This window comes from Durio zibethinus, chromosome 18 (genome assembly GCF_047325235.1).
Source record: "Durio zibethinus cultivar Kanyao isolate XHJ-2024 chromosome 18, ASM4732523v1, whole genome shotgun sequence".
Lineage (NCBI taxonomy): Eukaryota > Viridiplantae > Streptophyta > Magnoliopsida > Malvales > Malvaceae > Durio > Durio zibethinus.
Window position 1 is genome coordinate 15,968,932 of NC_143179.1, and position 19,118 is coordinate 15,988,049.

Here is a 19,118-nt window from a genome sequence, read left to right on the forward strand (position 1 = left end):
GTCACTCGGTTTATTTGATTGCCAACATCCAATTTGGTCAGCAAAAAATATACTATGAAAATCCAAAAGTAAGATCAAAGATAGCAATGATTCCAGTTAAATTGGAAGAACATTTCGAACTTCAAAGTTGTCAACAAGGATGAAAAGTTAAAATAGCTGTTAAAGTTAGCATAAGAGATTTTGCCAATGCAAAAGCTCAATGACATTGATATACAGCATTTGTTTAACTTTGGGAAATCATCAACATACACAAAATTCAAGTTTCTTGTTACACTACGTCGCTTAATTTCCATTCCTACATCACACTTTAAACAATTAAAATTGTGTAAAGCAAATTAATTGAATTTAATACTTTATTTTTCAGGTTTTACAATGCCTAATGTTTATGGGAAAATCAGTTCGAAGACATCCTAGAATATGATATTGAAGATTTTAATTTAATGTAGATATTGAGGAATTAGAATATAATCTAATTGAAAAAGATAAAAGAAAACATTTTTATCTATATAATAGGTCAAATTATGTCATAGGTCTTTATATTTTACGAAATTTAAAATTTAGTTCTTATGGTATAATTTATATAAATTCAATTCTTATATTATTTTAATTTGATAATCTTAATTTAATTACTAATTTCATCAATTTTTTGCTATTAAAATGCAGTGTGGCTATTGACTTGATGATATACATGTTGACTCTGTTGATGTGACATTACATGCTAATGTGACAATTGGAATGGATACAATTAGTTGTTAAATTATCTAAATGATTTTTGTATTAATACGAAATTTAAATATTAGTTACTGTCCTCGTATGAAATTTAAAATTTAATCCCTATACTTACATAAAATTTAAAATTTAATCCATCTAGTATAAAAAAATAATTTTAATTTTTTAGAAATTTCTTAGTTTTTTAAAATATTAAATTTAAAAAATTTTTACAATATTCTATCACAATATTCTATCACAATTTTTGTGTATTAACATTAAATCCGTCACAATTTTTTGTCAATAATGTGAAATATTATTATTAATTTTGTCATTACATCTAGTTACATTCCGTCATAAAATTTAAAATCTATTATTAATTTTATCACACTTTTTTGTCACAATTATAATATATTGTGGTTATATGGAAAAAAAAAATCTTACATAAATCTATTAAAATTTTATCACAAAATTTTCAATATATGATACAAATTTATTACTATCTAATTTTAATAAAGATATTACTTTTATTATTAATTTCTTAAATGAATTAGAATTAGAATTAGAATTCTATCCCACAAGTGTAAAATTATCCGTCAAACAATGTTTTTATTCCTTTAAATTAAATCCTATTTAAACTATTTTTATAGTCAAATATAAATTCAAGATTCAAATACATTAAAATAATTTACTAAACTTGATTTGTATTAGTTTTTGATTCAACCTTATTATTTAATTTAACATAACTATTTTGATAAGTTCTTGTTGTGAAAACCCCAAAAAAATTAAAAGTTTTCATTATGATAAATGATATTAATGCTTTGGTTTATCAAATAAATTATTTTCTCATTTCTTTTTATTATGATTTAAAATTTGTCCTTCAAATTAATAAAACCTCATCTCACATAAAAATCTATATTTTAATCTTTTATTTTGTTTAGTTGGATTGAATGATCATTCCATTTATGATCCATTTCGGGTTTATTATAAATGTAACTCTATTTAATAGTTTGGTTCATTATAAATTTTGCTATATGATATATTTAAACTAACTAAAATAATATTAGTTTTGATATATTAATTTAAGTTATTATATTAAAATTTATTCATATAAATGATAATAATATTACTATTAATAAGATATTATTAATAATTAATTATATAAAATAAAAATAATATATTTCTAAAAGTATAAATTTTTTTTTATATTAGAATGACTAAAATATTTTTTAAATTTAATGTTTTTGAAAAACTAAAAAAATTTTAAAATATTTAAAATATTTTCTAGAGTTAAATATAAAAATAACCATTGAACTCTACACTTGCTATCAGTTTAGTACAAAAAAATAAAATTATCAATTTGATATTTCAACTTTCATTCTGTTATTATGTTAATACCTCAGACTAATGTCATCAGTATAAAATACTGACATAAACATTTAATAAGATGCTAACACATATCAACAAGGTTCAATGAGCATCACATTGTTAATGTCACATCAGCATAAAAAGAAAAATTAAAAAATTCTAAACAATGTTTAAAAATTTTAAAAACATTTTTAAAATTCATAAATTTTTTAAAAAATCTAAAAAATTTAAAAATTTTAAAAATTTATAAACTAAATAATAAATTCAAAAACTTTCTTAAAGTTTAGAAAAAAATTTTTTAAATATTTTAACCATTTTAAAAAATTAAAAAATTAAAAATTCTTAAAAATTTTTAAAATACAAAAATTAAAAAAAATTAATTCTAAAAAATTTAAAAATTTTAAAAATCTCAAAATTTTTATAAATAATCCAAAATTTTTCAGAAAATTTTTTGAAAAATTTTAAAAATTGAGCGTTTAATAAAAATAAAAATTCAAAACTTTAATAAAAAAATCAAAAAAATTCAAAACAATTTCCAAAAATTCAAAGAAATGAAAGTTTTAGTAAAAATAAAATTTCCTAAAATTAAAATTTTTTTTAAAAAACCTTTAAAATATTTAAAACAAAAAATAAAAATTTTTTATAAAAATCTAAAAATTTTTAAATTTTCAAAAAAATTCTAAATATTTTTCATTTTTTTGAATTTTACTATTTTAATTCTTTAGATATATTTTTTAATTTTGCAAAATCTTTTTTTAATTTTTTTGTATTTTTATTAAATTTTTAAATTTTTTTCAAATTTTTTTCAAATTTTAGAATGTTTTAGATTTACAAAATTATTTAATTTTCAAAAATTTTTAAAAATTTTTAGAATTTTTTTGAAAATTTTTAGAATTTTTTTGAAAATTTTTATATTTTTCAAAAATTTTTAGATTTATTTAAATTTTCTAAATTTCTCAATAAAATTTAGATTTTTTTAATTGTTAGTTTTAAATTTTTAGAATTTTTTTAGAATTTTTATGAAGTTTTATGAATTTTTTTAGAATTTTTATAATTTTTAAACGCTTATCACAAATTTTTTAATTTTGCAAAATTTTTTATAATTTTTAAAATTTGTTAGAATATTTTAATAATTTTTATGAATTTTGTAAAAATTTTAAATTTTTTTTAATAATTTGTAAAGAATATTTTTAGAACGTTTTTATAATTTAAAAAAAAAATCATATTTTTTTAAAATTTTCTTTTTTGGCTAATATGATATTGATGATCTAATATTAACTAAACATTTTTTTATACGTGTCAATATCTTATTAAATATTTAGGTCATGTCAACATTTCGTATTAACAATATTAGTTCATAATATCAACGTGATAACAAAATAAAAATTTAAGTATCAAATTAATAATTTTATTTCTTTATATACAAAATTGACAAAAATATATAATTCAAAAATTATTTTTATATTAACTCTATTTTTTATTATTAAAAAATTAAATTTTAAATTTCATTCAAGTTCATAAATTAAATTTTAAATTTTGTATAAGTAAAGAAATCACTTACATAATTTAATAATGGATTTCATCCATCCCAATTAAAATCTCATAAAGTTAATGTCACGTTAACAAAATCAATACCCATATAATTAAATCAACAATCACATCAACATTTTCTAATGATAAAAATTTGACAAAATTAATTATTGAACTAAAATTATTAAATCAAAATAATATAAGAGTTAAATTTATATGAATTATACTAAAAAATTAAATTTTAAATTTTCACAAAATATAAGTACACCTTACATAATTTGACCAAAATTTTATGTGCTATAGAGGATTATCTCCAAGTTATCGTACCTTTGTCACTAACCTCTCCAATATAGAAATTCCAAACATTATTCATGAAGCTTTGAAAAAAAAGAAAAAGGGAGACACCAAGAACGGAGAACATCAATTGGAAAATAATGGTTCTTACTTGGGAACTCTTAAATTTACCAGAAGAAAAAGAACTTATAGGATGCAAATGGATCTTCAATGTCAAATACTAGTCACATGGAAGTGCAGATCGAGATAAAGAAAGGTTCGTCGCAAAAGGGTTCGCTGAGACCTACGAGATTAATTACTAGCAAACTTTCGCCCCTCAATATCTTGTTGTCTCCAGCAGCAAATTTAGATTGGCATCTTCACCAGCTAGTCTTTGTATATTCTACAATTTGATTTCACATTATTGAGTGATCAATTTTACATACCAATATTTACAGCAACTTTAGGCTACAAGTCCAACTGTAACATGTCTGCATCAGGATTAAAGCTCTTCGAGTTTGATGAATGCAGCAGGGATGCTTCACTAAAATATCTTGACAAGATCAGCCTCGCTACATTCTCAGCTGCAACGGCACTTGTCTCCATGGTACTAGCTGCATTCTCAAATGCATTCACATAGTACAAATGTTTTCACATAGTACAAATGTTGACCATCCAAAATAAATGGTGCGAATACTTCCGAAGCATTGTAAATGAGGATAGGCTCCCCAATTTACTCGAATTGTTTGCTGCCTTGCACTAACAATACCAGCAAATGACAGCCATCAGCATCAATTATGTAAACGTTTTGAATCAATGTTTAAAGTTTTAATAACAAGGCCTTGCCACGCCTTATGGCTCAGAAGGGTGGGACAAGGAGGGTAGGTATAGAGTATGAATCCTAGAACATTGAATATATATCAACTCCCAATTCTCCAAATTTAAGACAAAGGCTAACTCGGACAAGGTATTGATAATTGGTTGTTTCCCTAATGCAAGAGAAACCTGCAAGGAAAATGGATTAACACTACATACATCTCAGCTACATCTGCATCGTGGGTACCCATGCTCTAAATAAAGGTCTAAATCTTCATAAAGCATATAAGAAGCAGGCCCAGATACTTTCTGCAATACAACCATCTAACATAAAGAGCACAAATCACATTAAATCGGCAAGCCATAAGATAAAGCATTTAGCCCAAGTCAAAATCATGCTGCAAAAAGAACTCTCTTAGGCAAAATTGTTTTACGGACAATAAGATCTCTTTCCCAGACCTTACACCCAGGTAAAAAGCTAAAGAGTTAATAGAAAATATTACCTAAAAATGCTATCCAGCAATGCATCTACCATTGGTTCTCGAGAAAATACTTTGTAAGTTACATCTTTTTCCTCATGTTGCTTGAGAACTGAAATGCTCAAGAATGGAAGGCCGGGATCCTCTACTGTGCCAACCAGTTTTGGAATCTCTGCAGCAGCACCCAGGCCAAAATATGCCTTGCCATGAGAAAACACAAATATTATAAAGGAACAAAAGCAGCAGGTCAGAATAATAAGAAATCAAACATTAGTTTAGAAGTCCACTACAGAAAGCCATTAGCAACTCCCAAAATACTCACTGGATTCAAGAGGCCTCTCACAAAAGTTGCATGTGTATGCTGCAATTTCCTCTCAGGAATTGAAATTGAAGGTGTAAATTGGATATTTACTTCATCAAGGGGTGGAGCAACTACTGTGACTCCACATGAATAACTGTTTCCTTTTGTGGAGTTAAGTTCATAATATTCTCCAAGGTAAGAGATGGATTCTATTTCTTCATTCAGGTGCAAAGAGACATCAGAATTATTAATTAGTCCTGCAGCCATCTGCCAGTTCCCTCCTTCAATGGACCATAATCCTCCCCCAGATCCTGCCAATGAAACTGCCCCAGCAAGTCCATTGATATAGACACTTTGACCATAATTGATTCTTGTTATGACCTTCACAGTGCAACATAATTATGATTTGTTATAACTTCTCAACAGTCAGCCTATTTGGGGCCAATTTCAAATTATAACATACAGGTTAGAATTTTGAGCCATCCCCAGATCCTTAATTAGAATTACAAGTTAATTTTCCAAAGACACCATAACATCCCTCCCTTGGAATGACTCCAACAGAAAGTAACTGATAGAACTTGGCTTCGGCAAATCTAAATTTACTAGATAAGATCTGTTTGTTATAGGAATGAATATTATGGACTCCCTTGAACCAAATGCAACAGTTTGCAAATGTCTTGTTCATGTCTTTAAAGTAAAAACCATACAAATAATAACAAGTAATTTGAAAGAAAGTAGCTATTTGTAGAAAACTTAAAGAACAATTATCCTCATTTCTTTTTATTCAATCTACAATGAAGGATTATGTCTAAATAAATAGGAACAATGAAGTTCCTTATTAGGAAACAACTTACATGAAACAGAAAATAATAAAATAATAAAAGGAAGGAAAATTATTCTATTCTAGAATAGAAACAAATCCCTAAAAACATGACAATCAAAATAGTCGACTAAATCAGAAGAGTAAATGAGAAATATTCTCAAAATAAATTAGAAATCAAGCTGCACTAACGTAGGAGAATCAAACCTACACTAATGTAGGAGAATTAGATTTCTACACTCCCCCTCAAGCTAGGTTATGAATGTTAATCATACTCAACTCGAATTTCAAACCATCAAAAATGCTCCTAGGAAGAGCTTTAGTCAAAATATCTGCAAGTAGTGAACTTGTAGGGATATAGGCCAATTTGACCAACCCATTTTCTATCTTTTCCTTTATGAAATGTCTATCCAACTCTATGTGCCTATAATGATAAACAGGATTTTTGGCAATACTTATAGTAGCCTTATTGTCACAAAATAGTGTCATAGATGTCACAGTTTAAACTATTAATTCTCCAAGTAACCTCATCAGCCAAATTCCTTCACAAATACCATGGGACATTGCTCTAAACTCAGCCTCAGCACTGCTCCTAGATACAAAAGCTTGCTTTTTACTTCTCCAAGTGACCAAATGTCCCCAAACATAAGTGCAATATCCAGTAGTGGACCTTTTATTTGTTACTAATCCAGCCCAATCAGCATCTGTGTACACCTCGACTGCCCTATTCATTGACTTCTTAAAATATAGAACTTCACCAGGACTCTTCTTTAAGTACTATAGGATGCGATGAACAACTTTAAGATGCTCATTGGTTGGATTATTCATGTATCTACTCACCATCCCTACCGCAAACCCAATATCAAGTCGTGTGTAGGAAAGGTAAATAAGCTTCCCAACTAGTCTTTGGTATCGCCCTTTGTCATGAGAAAGCTTCCATTTTCACTTCCAATTTTATTAGTTGAGTCCATAGGTATATCGGCTGGTTTGCATCCGATCATGCGGGTTTCTTTGAGTAGATCAAGTACATACTTACACTAAGACACTGATATTTCATTCTTAGACCAAGCCACTTCAATTCCAAGGAAATATTTGAGGAACCTCAAGTCCTTTATTTCAAACTCCTTTGAAAGGAGTTTCTTCAAATCATCTATTCCTTCCTTATGGTTTCCGGTGATTATGATATCATCCACATAAACAATAAGAATAACTCTTTTTCCTTCATTAGTGAACTTAACAAACATAGTATGGTCAGATTGACATTAAAAAAATCCATACCTTTTCATTGCCCTAGTCAACCGTTCAAGCCAAGCCCAAGGAGACTGTTTAAGTCCATATAAAGATTTTCGGAGTTTGCATGCTTTGCCCATGTTGTCTTGCCTTTCAAAACCAAGGGGAATTTCTATACATCCTCCTCCAAGTCACCATTTAAAAATGCATTCTTGATATCAAACTGGTGGAGAAGCCAAAGTTGGTTGCTAGTGACAATGGAACTCTAACTGAATAGAGTTTGGCTACCAAAGCAAATGTCTTCTCATAGTCTATCCCATAGGATTAAGTGAACCCCTTTGCAACAAGTTTAACTTTGAACTTGTTTATACTTCCATCTACATTGTGCTTTATTATGAAGATCCACTTACATTAACCGAGTTTTTTCTTTTGAGCAAATCTAAAATTTTCCATGTCCCATTTTTCTCTAGTGTCTTGATTTCTTCAAGAACTGCTGGCTTTCAATCTGGTTCATTGAGGGCTTCATGAATATTTTTTGGAATTTGCACATTGTCAAGGTTAGTAGTAAAGGCTCGAAAGTTTGGATTTAATCTGTCATATGATATGTACTTGCAAATATGGTACCGAGTACATGATCTCACATCTTTTCTTAATGCAATAGGAATGTTAAGGCCACCAATTGGCTCACAAGTTTTAGTTTCAGATTCATTAGGGACATTAACTGTGTTGGTTTCAGGTTCATGGAGACTCAGATCTGGTTAATTTTTAGTGCTGGGCTGTGTAAGTTGTCCACTTCTTTCTGTGATTTTTGCTTTCTTTAGTAGACTACAGTTCTTTTGTTTTTTCTTGCATAACCTTAGGGTTTGTAGATTCAAGAGTTGTCTGAACAAGTTGGGTTTCGAAATCTACATGGCTGATAGGTTGAGTAGGTTGAGAATCTGGTTTTGAAAAGGTTGGTTGAGATTCTGGTTTTGAAGGGGCTAGTTGGGAATCTGGTTTTGAAGGGGTAGGTTGGAAAATTGGCAAGTCAACAAGAATTGATATTCTTGAGTAATATTCTCCCCCCCCCCCCCCCCCCGAATATCATTCTTGCTGTAGTATGGAAGATTTTCAAAGAAGGTGACATCCATAGAGCTATAGAATTTTTTTCTGATAGGTGAGTAACACGTATAGCCCTTCTGGTTTGGGGAATAACCAAGGAATATGCATTTTAAGGCTTTGGGATCAAGCTTGCTACGATTTTGTTGGCTAATATGAACAAAGGCAATGTAGCCAAAGAGTTTGATGGGAATGGAAGAAATCAACCGAGTTTGTGGGTAGGAAGCAATGAGAGTTTGACAAGGTGTTTTAAAGCCAAAAACTCGAGAAGGCATTCGGTTAACCAAATAGGTTGCAATGAGTACAGCTTCTCCAAAAAAATATTTAGGCACATTGGGAGTCAACAAGAGGGGTCTGGTCATTTCTATCAAATGCATGTTTTTTCGTTCGGCAACCCTATTTTGTTGTGGAGTGTCAACGCAAGATCTTTGATGGATAATGTCATAATTGGTGAGGTAAGAGCCGAGAACAACATTGAAGCATTCCCTTCTATAAGAAATACCCAAGTGAGTCGAGTATGATCATCGATGAATGTAACAAACCACTTAGAACCTGTGATATTGTTAACTCTTGACGGTCACCAAATGTAATTGTGAATCATTGAGAAAGGCTAAGATGATTTATAGGAAAGGTTAGGGTAGTTATTTCGAGTGTGCTTGGAAAGTTGACAAACTTTACACTAAAAATCTTTAGTAATGTTATTGAATAATGAGAGAGATAGCCTTTTTAGGTATGAAATATTTGGATGTCCTAATCTATAATGCCATAACATGATAAGGTCATCCTTACTAGTACTAGAGGCTAAGGTTGTACACGAGTTTTGTGGTCTCTCAAGTGCATCATCTTGAAGAAGGTAGAGCCCTGCACACATCCTAGCACTGCCAATAATCTTCCCCGAGCCCAATTCCTAAAATTCACACAAGTTGGGGAAAAATTTTGTAACACAACATCTATCCTTCGTAAGTTTACTGATGGAAAGTAGGTTACAGCTTAAATTAGGGACATGGAGAACAGAGTTGAATGTTATGTCTTTTGAAACTACAACAGAACCTGTTCCTGTCACTTTTGAGAGAGAGCCATCAACAATTTTTATAGCAGAACTATCATAGCAAGGTCTATATGTGTTGAATAAGGATGTATCTCCAGTCATGTAATTTGATGCTCCTAAATCAACAATCCAAGATTGTGTATTTTTCCGTTGAACACTTAAGGTGTTTAGGAAATTACCTTTTTGTGCTAGTAAACTAGTTCCAAAGGTTGCAGACTTATTTTTAAAGGTTTGTTGGAGCATCACCTCTTTGTGACTTTCCTCATGCTATGCCTCTGCAAAAGAAGAGTTCTCACTCCTACTAGCCATAATGGAACTCGTGTGGTTACAATCTAATGGTTCATGCCAACTTGCTCTGATACCATGCAAAAAACTTAAAGAACAATTATCCTTACTTCTTCTTATTCAATCTACAATAGAGTACATCTAAATAAATAGGAACAGTGAAGTTCCTTATTAGGAAACTGTGGGAAAACACTTATTTACAGCTTGTTGTAATCTTGTAATCTGTATATTTATATTTGTATCTCTAGAATTAAGTATTTGTATCCCTAAAATTAAGAACAAAAAATTATGATAGACAATCCCTCAATTATAGGATCAGTTTCAAGAAGATTTAGTTTCCTAATTTTCCCACTAGTTAGTTGTATATAAACCTAAGGTGCTTGTATAATTCTTTATGAGCAGTTTTTTAATATACATTCAGTTTCACTCTTAGTTTTCCACACAATTTTATTTCTTAGTTTTTCCACAGAAACAACTTACATGAAACAGAAAATAAAAAAAATAATAAAAGAAAGGAAAATTATTCTATTCTAGAATAGAAACAAATCCATAAAAACTTGACAATCAGAATAGTCGACTAAATCAAAAGAGTAAATGAGAAATATTCCCAAAACAAATTAGGAAATCAAGCTGCACTAATGTAGGTAATTTCAATAGGTGAAGCAGCTTCCAACAGGTTCATAGACAATATGAGCATGGATCTGCAAATTATAGTTGTCCAACTTTATGGATTCTTATTACAGTGAATACCACATTGCATAGCAGTTTGCAACCTTAAATAACTAGGTAATGTAATGACAACCACTTGAATCATCAACAAAGAACAAAAGACAAAGACCTAACTACACACGTTCTTGCATCAAGTTTAAACCATAGAGGAACAGGTCAGTGGGTTTTTTTTTTTTTTGGTTAGGTCAGCGATTTTAAGAATGACAAAAATGCAACATTAAGTTGTTATAAATATATATATTGGAGTTAATATACCTTTATTAGGTGAGAATTTTGTCATTGTTCTTTCCAATTTTTTGGTTCAGGACTTCTAGAATCTTGTTCCCATCACATAGTTGATGCAGTAACTTTTCACGGACAACAAATCTCATGGCATCCTAAGAAAGCTTGTTCCAACACATCTATCAAAAGGCATTTAGTAGAAGGCAATGATTTTTAACTCAAGATATCAGTACCACTATGTAAAAACTATTCCAGATAATTCTTAAATTATTTACCATTCGCAATGGATAATTTAATTGTAAAGAAATGAAAATCTCCCAGAACATTTTAATCAGAAACATCCAAGCTTTCATAAAAGATGAGCAGCCTAAGCAGATTGTAGGGTGTATATTAGAGGGAGACAAAGGTAGTCTTTTATCAATTTGAAGGTAATATCAAGATCCGAATCCTTTCCAAAGGAAACTAACTATATTCTCAAAGGTAGTACCAGTTGTATCAACTCTAGGAACCACATGCTACCATTTAGATTGAGAGCAAAACACACACATCATTCTGGGAAAAAAAAATCTCAACACATCAAATAGAATGTAGAAAGACAAAAAGCGCAAGCAACTTAGAATTCTTACGGTGACAAGCTCTTCTATCAATAAGGGAGACAACTTGGTGTCAATGAGTTCATCTTGCAAAGTTCGAGTTGTGAGATCATATAAACCAGCCCATTTAAGCATCTCATCCACTGTCTCAAAGACGGGTCTCATTTCAGGGCTTTCATAGTACTTTAAGAAGTTATCCAAAGTACTCTGCACAACAACACCACACCAGTTTCAAATTAGGAAGTAGAAACAGAGATAATCAGGCTTCTGTCTCATTGCTGCTATTACTATTTAATGTTTGCTTCCACAAAAGTAACTAATAAAATGCAAAATTATAATTGATTAAAAGTGAACAAATGGCAAAAATGTGAAACTAATTCCAATTCCAGCATAATTTTTTTGTACAAAAGTCAAGAAAAGCCAAAAAATAAACCTTTCAATTTTAAACCCGTAACACCATTTCAAAACGACTGCACAGTTTAAAATTTTAGTAAAACCGAATATGAATTTGATAAAACAAAAAAAAAGTATTTTGTGTTCGACATGTTAACATAAATTGTGACGCATTTACACACGTTAATTACAAACACGAATATACAAATTATAAGGTGTAGCAAAAAAAATCATAGTACAGTAGGAGAATAACTTTGTTTCTTATGTGCAAATTAAAAAAGACAGGCAATCATAGAATAGAAGGAAGTAAATTGAAACCTCAACGAAGCTATTCATCTTGAGAAGGGAGAAGCCGTAGCGGAAGAACAAGTAAAAAGAATTGACAAAAGAAACAATTTTCTGCACCATTGGAAATTTGGAATCAACTTGAAGGGTTTTGAAAACAAACTTCTTCCCATCCCAAATCCCGAACGACATCGAATCATCATCCTCCGACGTAGACGGCGGTTTCATCTTCAACCCAAGAAGCTTCGTGTAGTTAAGCGCGTGGTAGTTCTTGGGATGAAGAATCGAAGCACCAGCCTCAAAAGTGTCGCCGCCAACTTTGATTGTGGCCATGCGACCACCGACGAAGGACCTACGCTCAAAGATACTGATATTAGGAGGACTGGGTTGGGAAGGTGTAGGATGGAAGCAGTGGCGAAGGAAGTGGGCGACGGGAGAACCGCCGATGCCGCTGCAGACGATGCAGACAGTGGGCGGAGTTGGAGCATCGGTGGATACGCAGAAGATGAGAGGTTTTAAAGAAAGGATTAGGAGGATATGGAATCTGAAACTGAAACTGGATTTGAAAAACTCTTTTTTTTTTTTCTTAACTTTTTCTTGTCGATGTTGTTGGTAAGCTAGCAGTACGTTAAAATACAGGGTGAATGAAATATTTAATTAAATATTTAAATTTTAAAAAATTTTATATAATATTTAAATTATAAATTTATTAATTAATATATTATTTAAAATTAATTTCATTAAAATAAATATCATATTAATTAAAAATTTTATAATTTAAATATTATATTAAAATATTTATATATTTAAATAATATATTAAATATTTTATTATAATTTAAAAATTATTTGTGACGTTAAACCTAAAAAAACGTAAGTATGAAACGGTGCTACTCTCAATCATTTCCACGGTCATAGTTGCTGGGATATTTGTGTCGAACTGTGACATTATTAAGATTAAATTTTAATTTAAATAAATTAATACATATAATCAAGTCAATTAGCCAAATGATATCATTTGCATAATGACATATCAAATAGCAATCAACAAAATCATATTTTCGAAGATTTTTATGGTTAAGTCTGATTTAGGATTGATAATAAATCATATCAAAGTAAATTTTTATTTATCTCAAATTCGATTTAATTTTTATAATTATAAAATCTGAATTCGATTCGATTAAAAAAAATTTTATTATTTTTTATATTCGAATCCGATCAGATTTGATATTATATAAATCATACTCGACTCAGCTCGATCCGAAATTAATACAATATTATTTTTAAAAATATAAAATATTATTTTTTAAATATAATTATATATAAATTAAAAATTAAAAATAATAATTAAAAATAATTTTTAATATAATATCGAGTCAGATCGAGTTTACTTAAAACATGAACCCGATCCGATCCGACCCTAATTTTTTGTTAATAAAATCCAATTCAACCCAACCTGAAATCTAATTTTTAAAACAAAAAAAAAATCGACCTCATAAGATCGAGTCGAATCAAAATTCACCGAATTCAAATTGAGCAGTCAACCTTAATATGATCACACAATATCCATCAAGAGACTTTTTTTTTTTTTTCGCTATTTTTACTTTTGATTTGCACAAAAGAACGTAAAGTTGTTTTTACTTTTAAATCAATTTGTGTGTAACAAATATTAAATGTTCAAATTTTAGATTATTAAATAATTTTTAATTATGTGAATTTAAAATGTAGAAAAAAGTTTTTCTTTTTTTAGTCTATTTGATGTATATACTCTATTATATAAGTGAAATCATAAAATGACACTTAATAAAAAAAACTAATTTTAAAATTTTAATTATATTTAATTTTAAAATATATTTAAAATTAAAATTTTTTTATAAGATGTTGTATAATTCACTGAATTTTTCAATTCTATCCTCTATACCTAATTTAGCCCCAAAAGAAAAAAACAACGTTTTAATTCTTTTTTTTTTTTTAAAGCAATGCCAATAAATAATCTATAAAAAAAATTTGCATTTAGCCATAAAATAAAATCACCGATTCAAATGTTTTTGTTATGCAATTCTTTGTTACTCGAAACTTGCAGCAAGGAACCTTTATCAATCTACAAATATTAGCATCTGTTTTCTATACCTCTTGGTATGAATCAGTCTGTAACACTTGTCCATCGACAAAATTCGTTTGAAATCCTGGTATACTCTTATAAAAGGTAGCTTCCCTTGGATGATTTAGTGCCTTTGCTCAAAACCAATCATATCATTCGGATCCTCCGTATGGGACAATAATGAAAAAATTCATCTTCGTGGGATATCAACAACTTCAACTGGTTTTCCTTTCTCAAAAGGAAATACCTGGATTGCGGAGAGGGAAATATAGAGAAAAAACTAATTTTTAACTAGCATATTAAATGAATAATATCAATAATTATTTATATATCATTTTACTTTAGTAATACAAGTTTCCTACTCTTTTGGATAGGTATTAAATCACTTTCCAAAGTAATGATTAGATCACTTTCGGTTATCCAAAATCATCACCAAGTGTTTATCAAATAAAGTGATCCAATCACCATATATAAATCACAATAGTTTTTAAGATGATCATCTCATACCAAATACCACCTAAAAGCAATACTACATACCACTTTTGAGAGGGTATATAATTGTATAAATATAAGGTCCAAAGAAAATAAAATACAACCATACAACTAAGTAATATTTCAACAATTAATGGGGAAAACTTGTACCAAATGTTTGGACCATGGTGTCTCTCCCTTGCAGGGTTCCCTTCATTATCTGCTTTTAACCATTATATCTTTACCTGAACCACAAGAATAATCAAAATCATGCAAATGTCTTGTATCGAACGCAATGAGATAACCTTCATGTTATCTTGGAGACATGGTATTTATATCATTTTGGAAACAAACTGAAATCCGACATTCTTGAATCACCAGTAGCAGCAAAGTAGCCCCCAGCTCTACATGATAAAATCAAAGTAACGGCAGAGCAACAGTAGTTGAATATTTGCAATTTATTCCAGTTCCCATCGGTGCCCTAAATATGCTTTTGCCTACCAAATAAAAAAGTAGGACCAGCCTTAGAGGATTATTTGAAAAGAATTCTACAAGAAAGCAACAGTAATCACATTAGAGCCAGTATCTCTAAGCATTAAACCAAGATGTTGCCCGTACTTCAAAGAAAAGTGAGCCAACTTTTACAAAAGCATTAAAATAAAAAGGTTAATGTCACGAGTGATCCCAAAATTATAATAAAATATTTAATGTGATATCTAATTTTAAAATTTTCTAATGTAGTACCCGAACTATAAATCTGTTAACTAATTTGATACTCACATCTAACGCGATTAGCTTCAAACGATAACACGTGATGGATAAACAAACCTTCAAATACCACATTAATTAATAGATTCATAGTTTAAGTACAACATTAAAAAATTTTAAAGTTTAGATACCATTTTAAATATTTTACTATAATTTAGGGATCATTAATTATATTAATGCTTTATAAAACAAAGTTGTTATATTCAATTTAGAGGCCTGTATAATATCAGGGACTTTTTCTCTTTGTTATTTTTTTTTTCCCTTGCACATGGTACACTATATGAGAATATATGAGAATGACAGAAAGTTGAATATAAAATGCAGAGTTTTACTCTGCAACTACAAAACCAAAGAATATAAAACTATTACATAAATACATTCCAAGTGAAGTGAGAAACAAATACAAACACAAAGACTGCAAAGTTGAATCAAAATGTTGCATATTATAATGATGAAGAGATATGTAACAACTAAAGAAAGATTATTCCAAAAATTTCCAAAGTAAAAGCCACATTAAATTTATACGCTATCTATGAAGCATACTTAATCCATTTAAGACCTAAAAATGAACTCAGCCAAAACATGATTAAATCACAATGCAAATTATATGAATATCAACATACAAATCAAGAGAAAGTATAGGCTTTGCAATGGGTTAACCTATATTGTAGCAAGGCAAAATAAGTAGTTTTGCCAATAAATAGAATGATCAAATTGATGATTCCATCAACTAAACAGTTCACTGGAACCTCAGTAGTAAATTAATTGATTATAATTCTCCATATAAACAAGACATATACCCTAAGAGCACCTAGCTCATCAAATCATGATTATTCTGCAATACTCAGAAAGCAAACATACCCAGAAGATAAGACAATAAAAAAAAGATAGTTAAACTAGAAAAACTCATAGCAGTTGCAGGCATGAAATTAAAAAGTAAATGGCAACTGGAAACTTATTGTAGATAAGCAAGACAACCTTAATTGAGTAGTTTGTTTAACCCTCAGCCCTCTCACCCCCACTTCGCCAAAAAAAAAAAAAAAAAAAAATCCTACTGCAATTGTTGTTAATCTCATGCCAAATTACCAAAAATGAAGTTTTCTTTATGCATCAAGTATAGCATGACTGCAATAAATAGAACAAACACTGGACAATATTCAAACTCTAAGGGGTAGTTTACGTAAAAAAAAAAAAGAGCAATTAAAACATTCTTCTGGAGAACATAACACAAACCTTAGTGATGAAGATGAACATGTTGAGGTGTTTGAGAACCCAGTGAACACATTTGAGTAGGACTTGGTCAAATAAGAAAAGTTGGGAATTGGAGGTAGCGCAGGCACCCGTTCACCTTTCTTCAAAAGCTCTTGCAAGTTGAGTCTTTGCAGTGTCAATACAGCCCTTGATTCCTTCCAAATGAAGGCAAGAAGACCATTTTGAATGATGAAAAGTGAGCCAGGCTTTGAACCGGGATATCTAAAACCATATCCATTTGCAATACCCTCCCCCATTAAAGCTTGCTTAACATTCACTGGATGTGAATCAGCATCACTATCCCAAGGAAATGGGTCCAGTGAAGGCTCATCAATATTCACTATGAACATTGCAGAACCATTTGGGTGAAGAACGTAGTGGGTGCCTTCCAATATTTTAGTTGCAATAAGTAGCCGTTTTCCCTCTGTCTCTTCATAAGAGAGCAAAAGAAAGAACAAAGCCTTTCCAGGCTTGTCTTCAGTAGGCCTTCCTGGAGGCCAACCGAATGTTCCTCCCCATAAACCAGCATACTCTTGGTCCTCCCTTGGGACCCACATAGGCAGCTTGTAAAGAGCAAACCGGGTATCATGCATATTTGGCCAAGCTCGATAAGATGATAACTTCACTTTAGAGGCTTGTAATGTCAGCCCTATAGTATCCCCTGACTTTAGAAATTCATGAAGTTGAGCATGCCTGTACTCACTGCTAGAAGAATTAAATTTTGAAACTGCTCGACCACCATTGACAGAACCAGACTTCCGAAGAATTTGTTTAATGCTAGTTCTGAAGTACCCACCTATACTTTTCCTATTGTTTCCATGTGTCTGGCCATCATCCCCATTCAGAGAATTTGAGCAAGAACTAGAACGGTCAAAGCTCTTTCTAATGTCATTGAGTTCCAACTCAGTAGGGCAGCCAGGCATCTCATTACTCGCCTTCAAATCAGTGCAATCATGATCACTACCAAACCTATACATCTGCAGAAGCAGTGATCTTCGTTGCAAAAGAAGCAGCAACACGTCTTTTTGGAAATTCTCCACATCTTCCCTCAATCTAGGAAATAAAGGCCCACTTACAGAATCAGAGACCTTTTTACGAACTTGGCCAGTGACAGTCTCAAGCAACTTTCTTCTGTCACCAAAAGCCAACTGACTAAAAGGAATCACTGCCTCACTTTGTCCTAACACCTGCTGTGAGCTTGATAAACCAATATTAGATCTACAAACCTTTCTTGAAATATCCTCATTGGAATGATTAGCAAAGTTCTTATTAGGGAACAATTTACGTCCATTCCCTTTTTCCCTAGGCTCAACCTCAAGCAATAGCACATTGCAATTCCTCTCAACAGATTCCACTGAACCAGGATAAAAATAGTCAGATCCTTGCTCCCTGCCATGCAGAAGAAACGTGGTAGAACCATATAAATCACCAATAATTTCAAACACCGGAGCCCATAAAATGGGGCCATCCTCAATTCCTAATGGACCAAGCTCTTGAGGAATTATTCGACAGCCAACAACAGAAACAAAACCAGGCATTACATAGACGACATTGCCAAGCTCTGGATTCTGATGAACCCAAATCCCAACTAATGGCTTTACTCTAACGAGGAAGCGGCAAAGCGCCTTATAAGATGACACACCCTGCCTCCACTCCACAAGGTCCCTTGCAGGCAAGATTCCAACTACATCACATTGACTGAGCCAAATCTTTTCAGAGTCTACAACTGGACGTAGACTTTTGCAACATAGACTGAGATTACATATGTCCCTTGGCGAAAGGGACCGCGATATAATGGAAAATACATCATCAGGTAAAGCAAGAAACAAGCTAGAACCACAAGTTTCTGGCAACATAGCAGTATATCACTTATTTCTTCTTGGGGTTATCAAGAATTTTTCCAAAATTTTTCCAAATTGAGCTACAAATCAATATTCATGGAAAAACAGCAACTCTGATTCTATAAATAAATAAATAAACAACAAACAATTAGCAGAAAAATTAACAACAAAATCAGAATTTAGAGCAATCATGTTAGACACCCACCGAATTCTTTCTATAACAAAGGATAGATAACAAATAAAGCTCAGCTGCTCACAGTATAGCGTAAGACTAGAGTGATTTCTCAAGTCGTCGCCACTAAATTCAAAAAGTTTAAAGCACCTTTGGCACTTTTCTTTTTCAGTTATGAGGGAAATGAATGATGGACGAAAATGGGGGTGAGAAGAAAGAAGTCTGTTTCAACTTTGATGTTGTGGTTGCCAGCAAGCCAACCAATATTGAATTTTTGAGCTTCAAAAAGAAGCCAAAGACCCTAAAAGCCAAAACACTCAACATTATTCTCGCACTG

At 30.8% G+C, this 19,118-nt stretch overlaps 2 protein-coding genes across 5 annotated transcripts; both read right to left on the minus strand.

Annotated features, from left to right (window-relative positions):
• Positions 1-4,030: 4,030 nt before the first annotated feature.
• Positions 4,031-12,774, minus strand: LOC111300977 (farnesylcysteine lyase-like). Its single transcript, XM_022896517.2, is given in 7 exon segments — positions 4,031-4,530; positions 4,532-4,591; positions 4,593-4,638; positions 5,199-5,374; positions 5,497-5,856; positions 11,534-11,707; positions 12,212-12,774. Coding segments are annotated over 7 exon segments (1,299 nt in total). The 5' UTR covers positions 12,512-12,774; the 3' UTR covers positions 4,031-4,347.
• A 1,943-nt stretch (positions 12,775-14,717) lies between these two features.
• On the minus strand, positions 14,718-19,118 carry LOC111299746 (F-box family protein). Of its 4 annotated transcripts, none has more exons than XM_022895171.2 (3): positions 18,815-19,118; positions 16,751-18,728; positions 14,718-15,246 (listed from the first exon to the last, which is right to left on the minus strand). In XM_022895171.2, the coding sequence occupies exons 2-3, from the start codon at positions 18,622-18,624 to the stop codon at positions 15,231-15,233; spliced, it is 1,890 nt and encodes a 629-aa protein (XP_022750906.2). In that variant the 5' UTR covers positions 18,625-18,728; positions 18,815-19,118; the 3' UTR covers positions 14,718-15,230. The 4 variants fall into 4 exon arrangements, with proteins under 4 accessions (XP_022750906.2, XP_089603838.1, XP_089603837.1 ...); XM_089747712.1 differs by having other exon boundaries at positions 14,718-15,297; XM_089747711.1 differs by having other exon boundaries at positions 16,751-19,044.

What these genes read in the sequence shown, in the direction of transcription:
- LOC111299746 (XM_022895171.2), bottom strand. Translation starts at nt 18,624, where the DNA reads ATGTTGCCAGAAACTTGTGGTTCTAGCTTGTTTCTTGCTTTACCTGAT.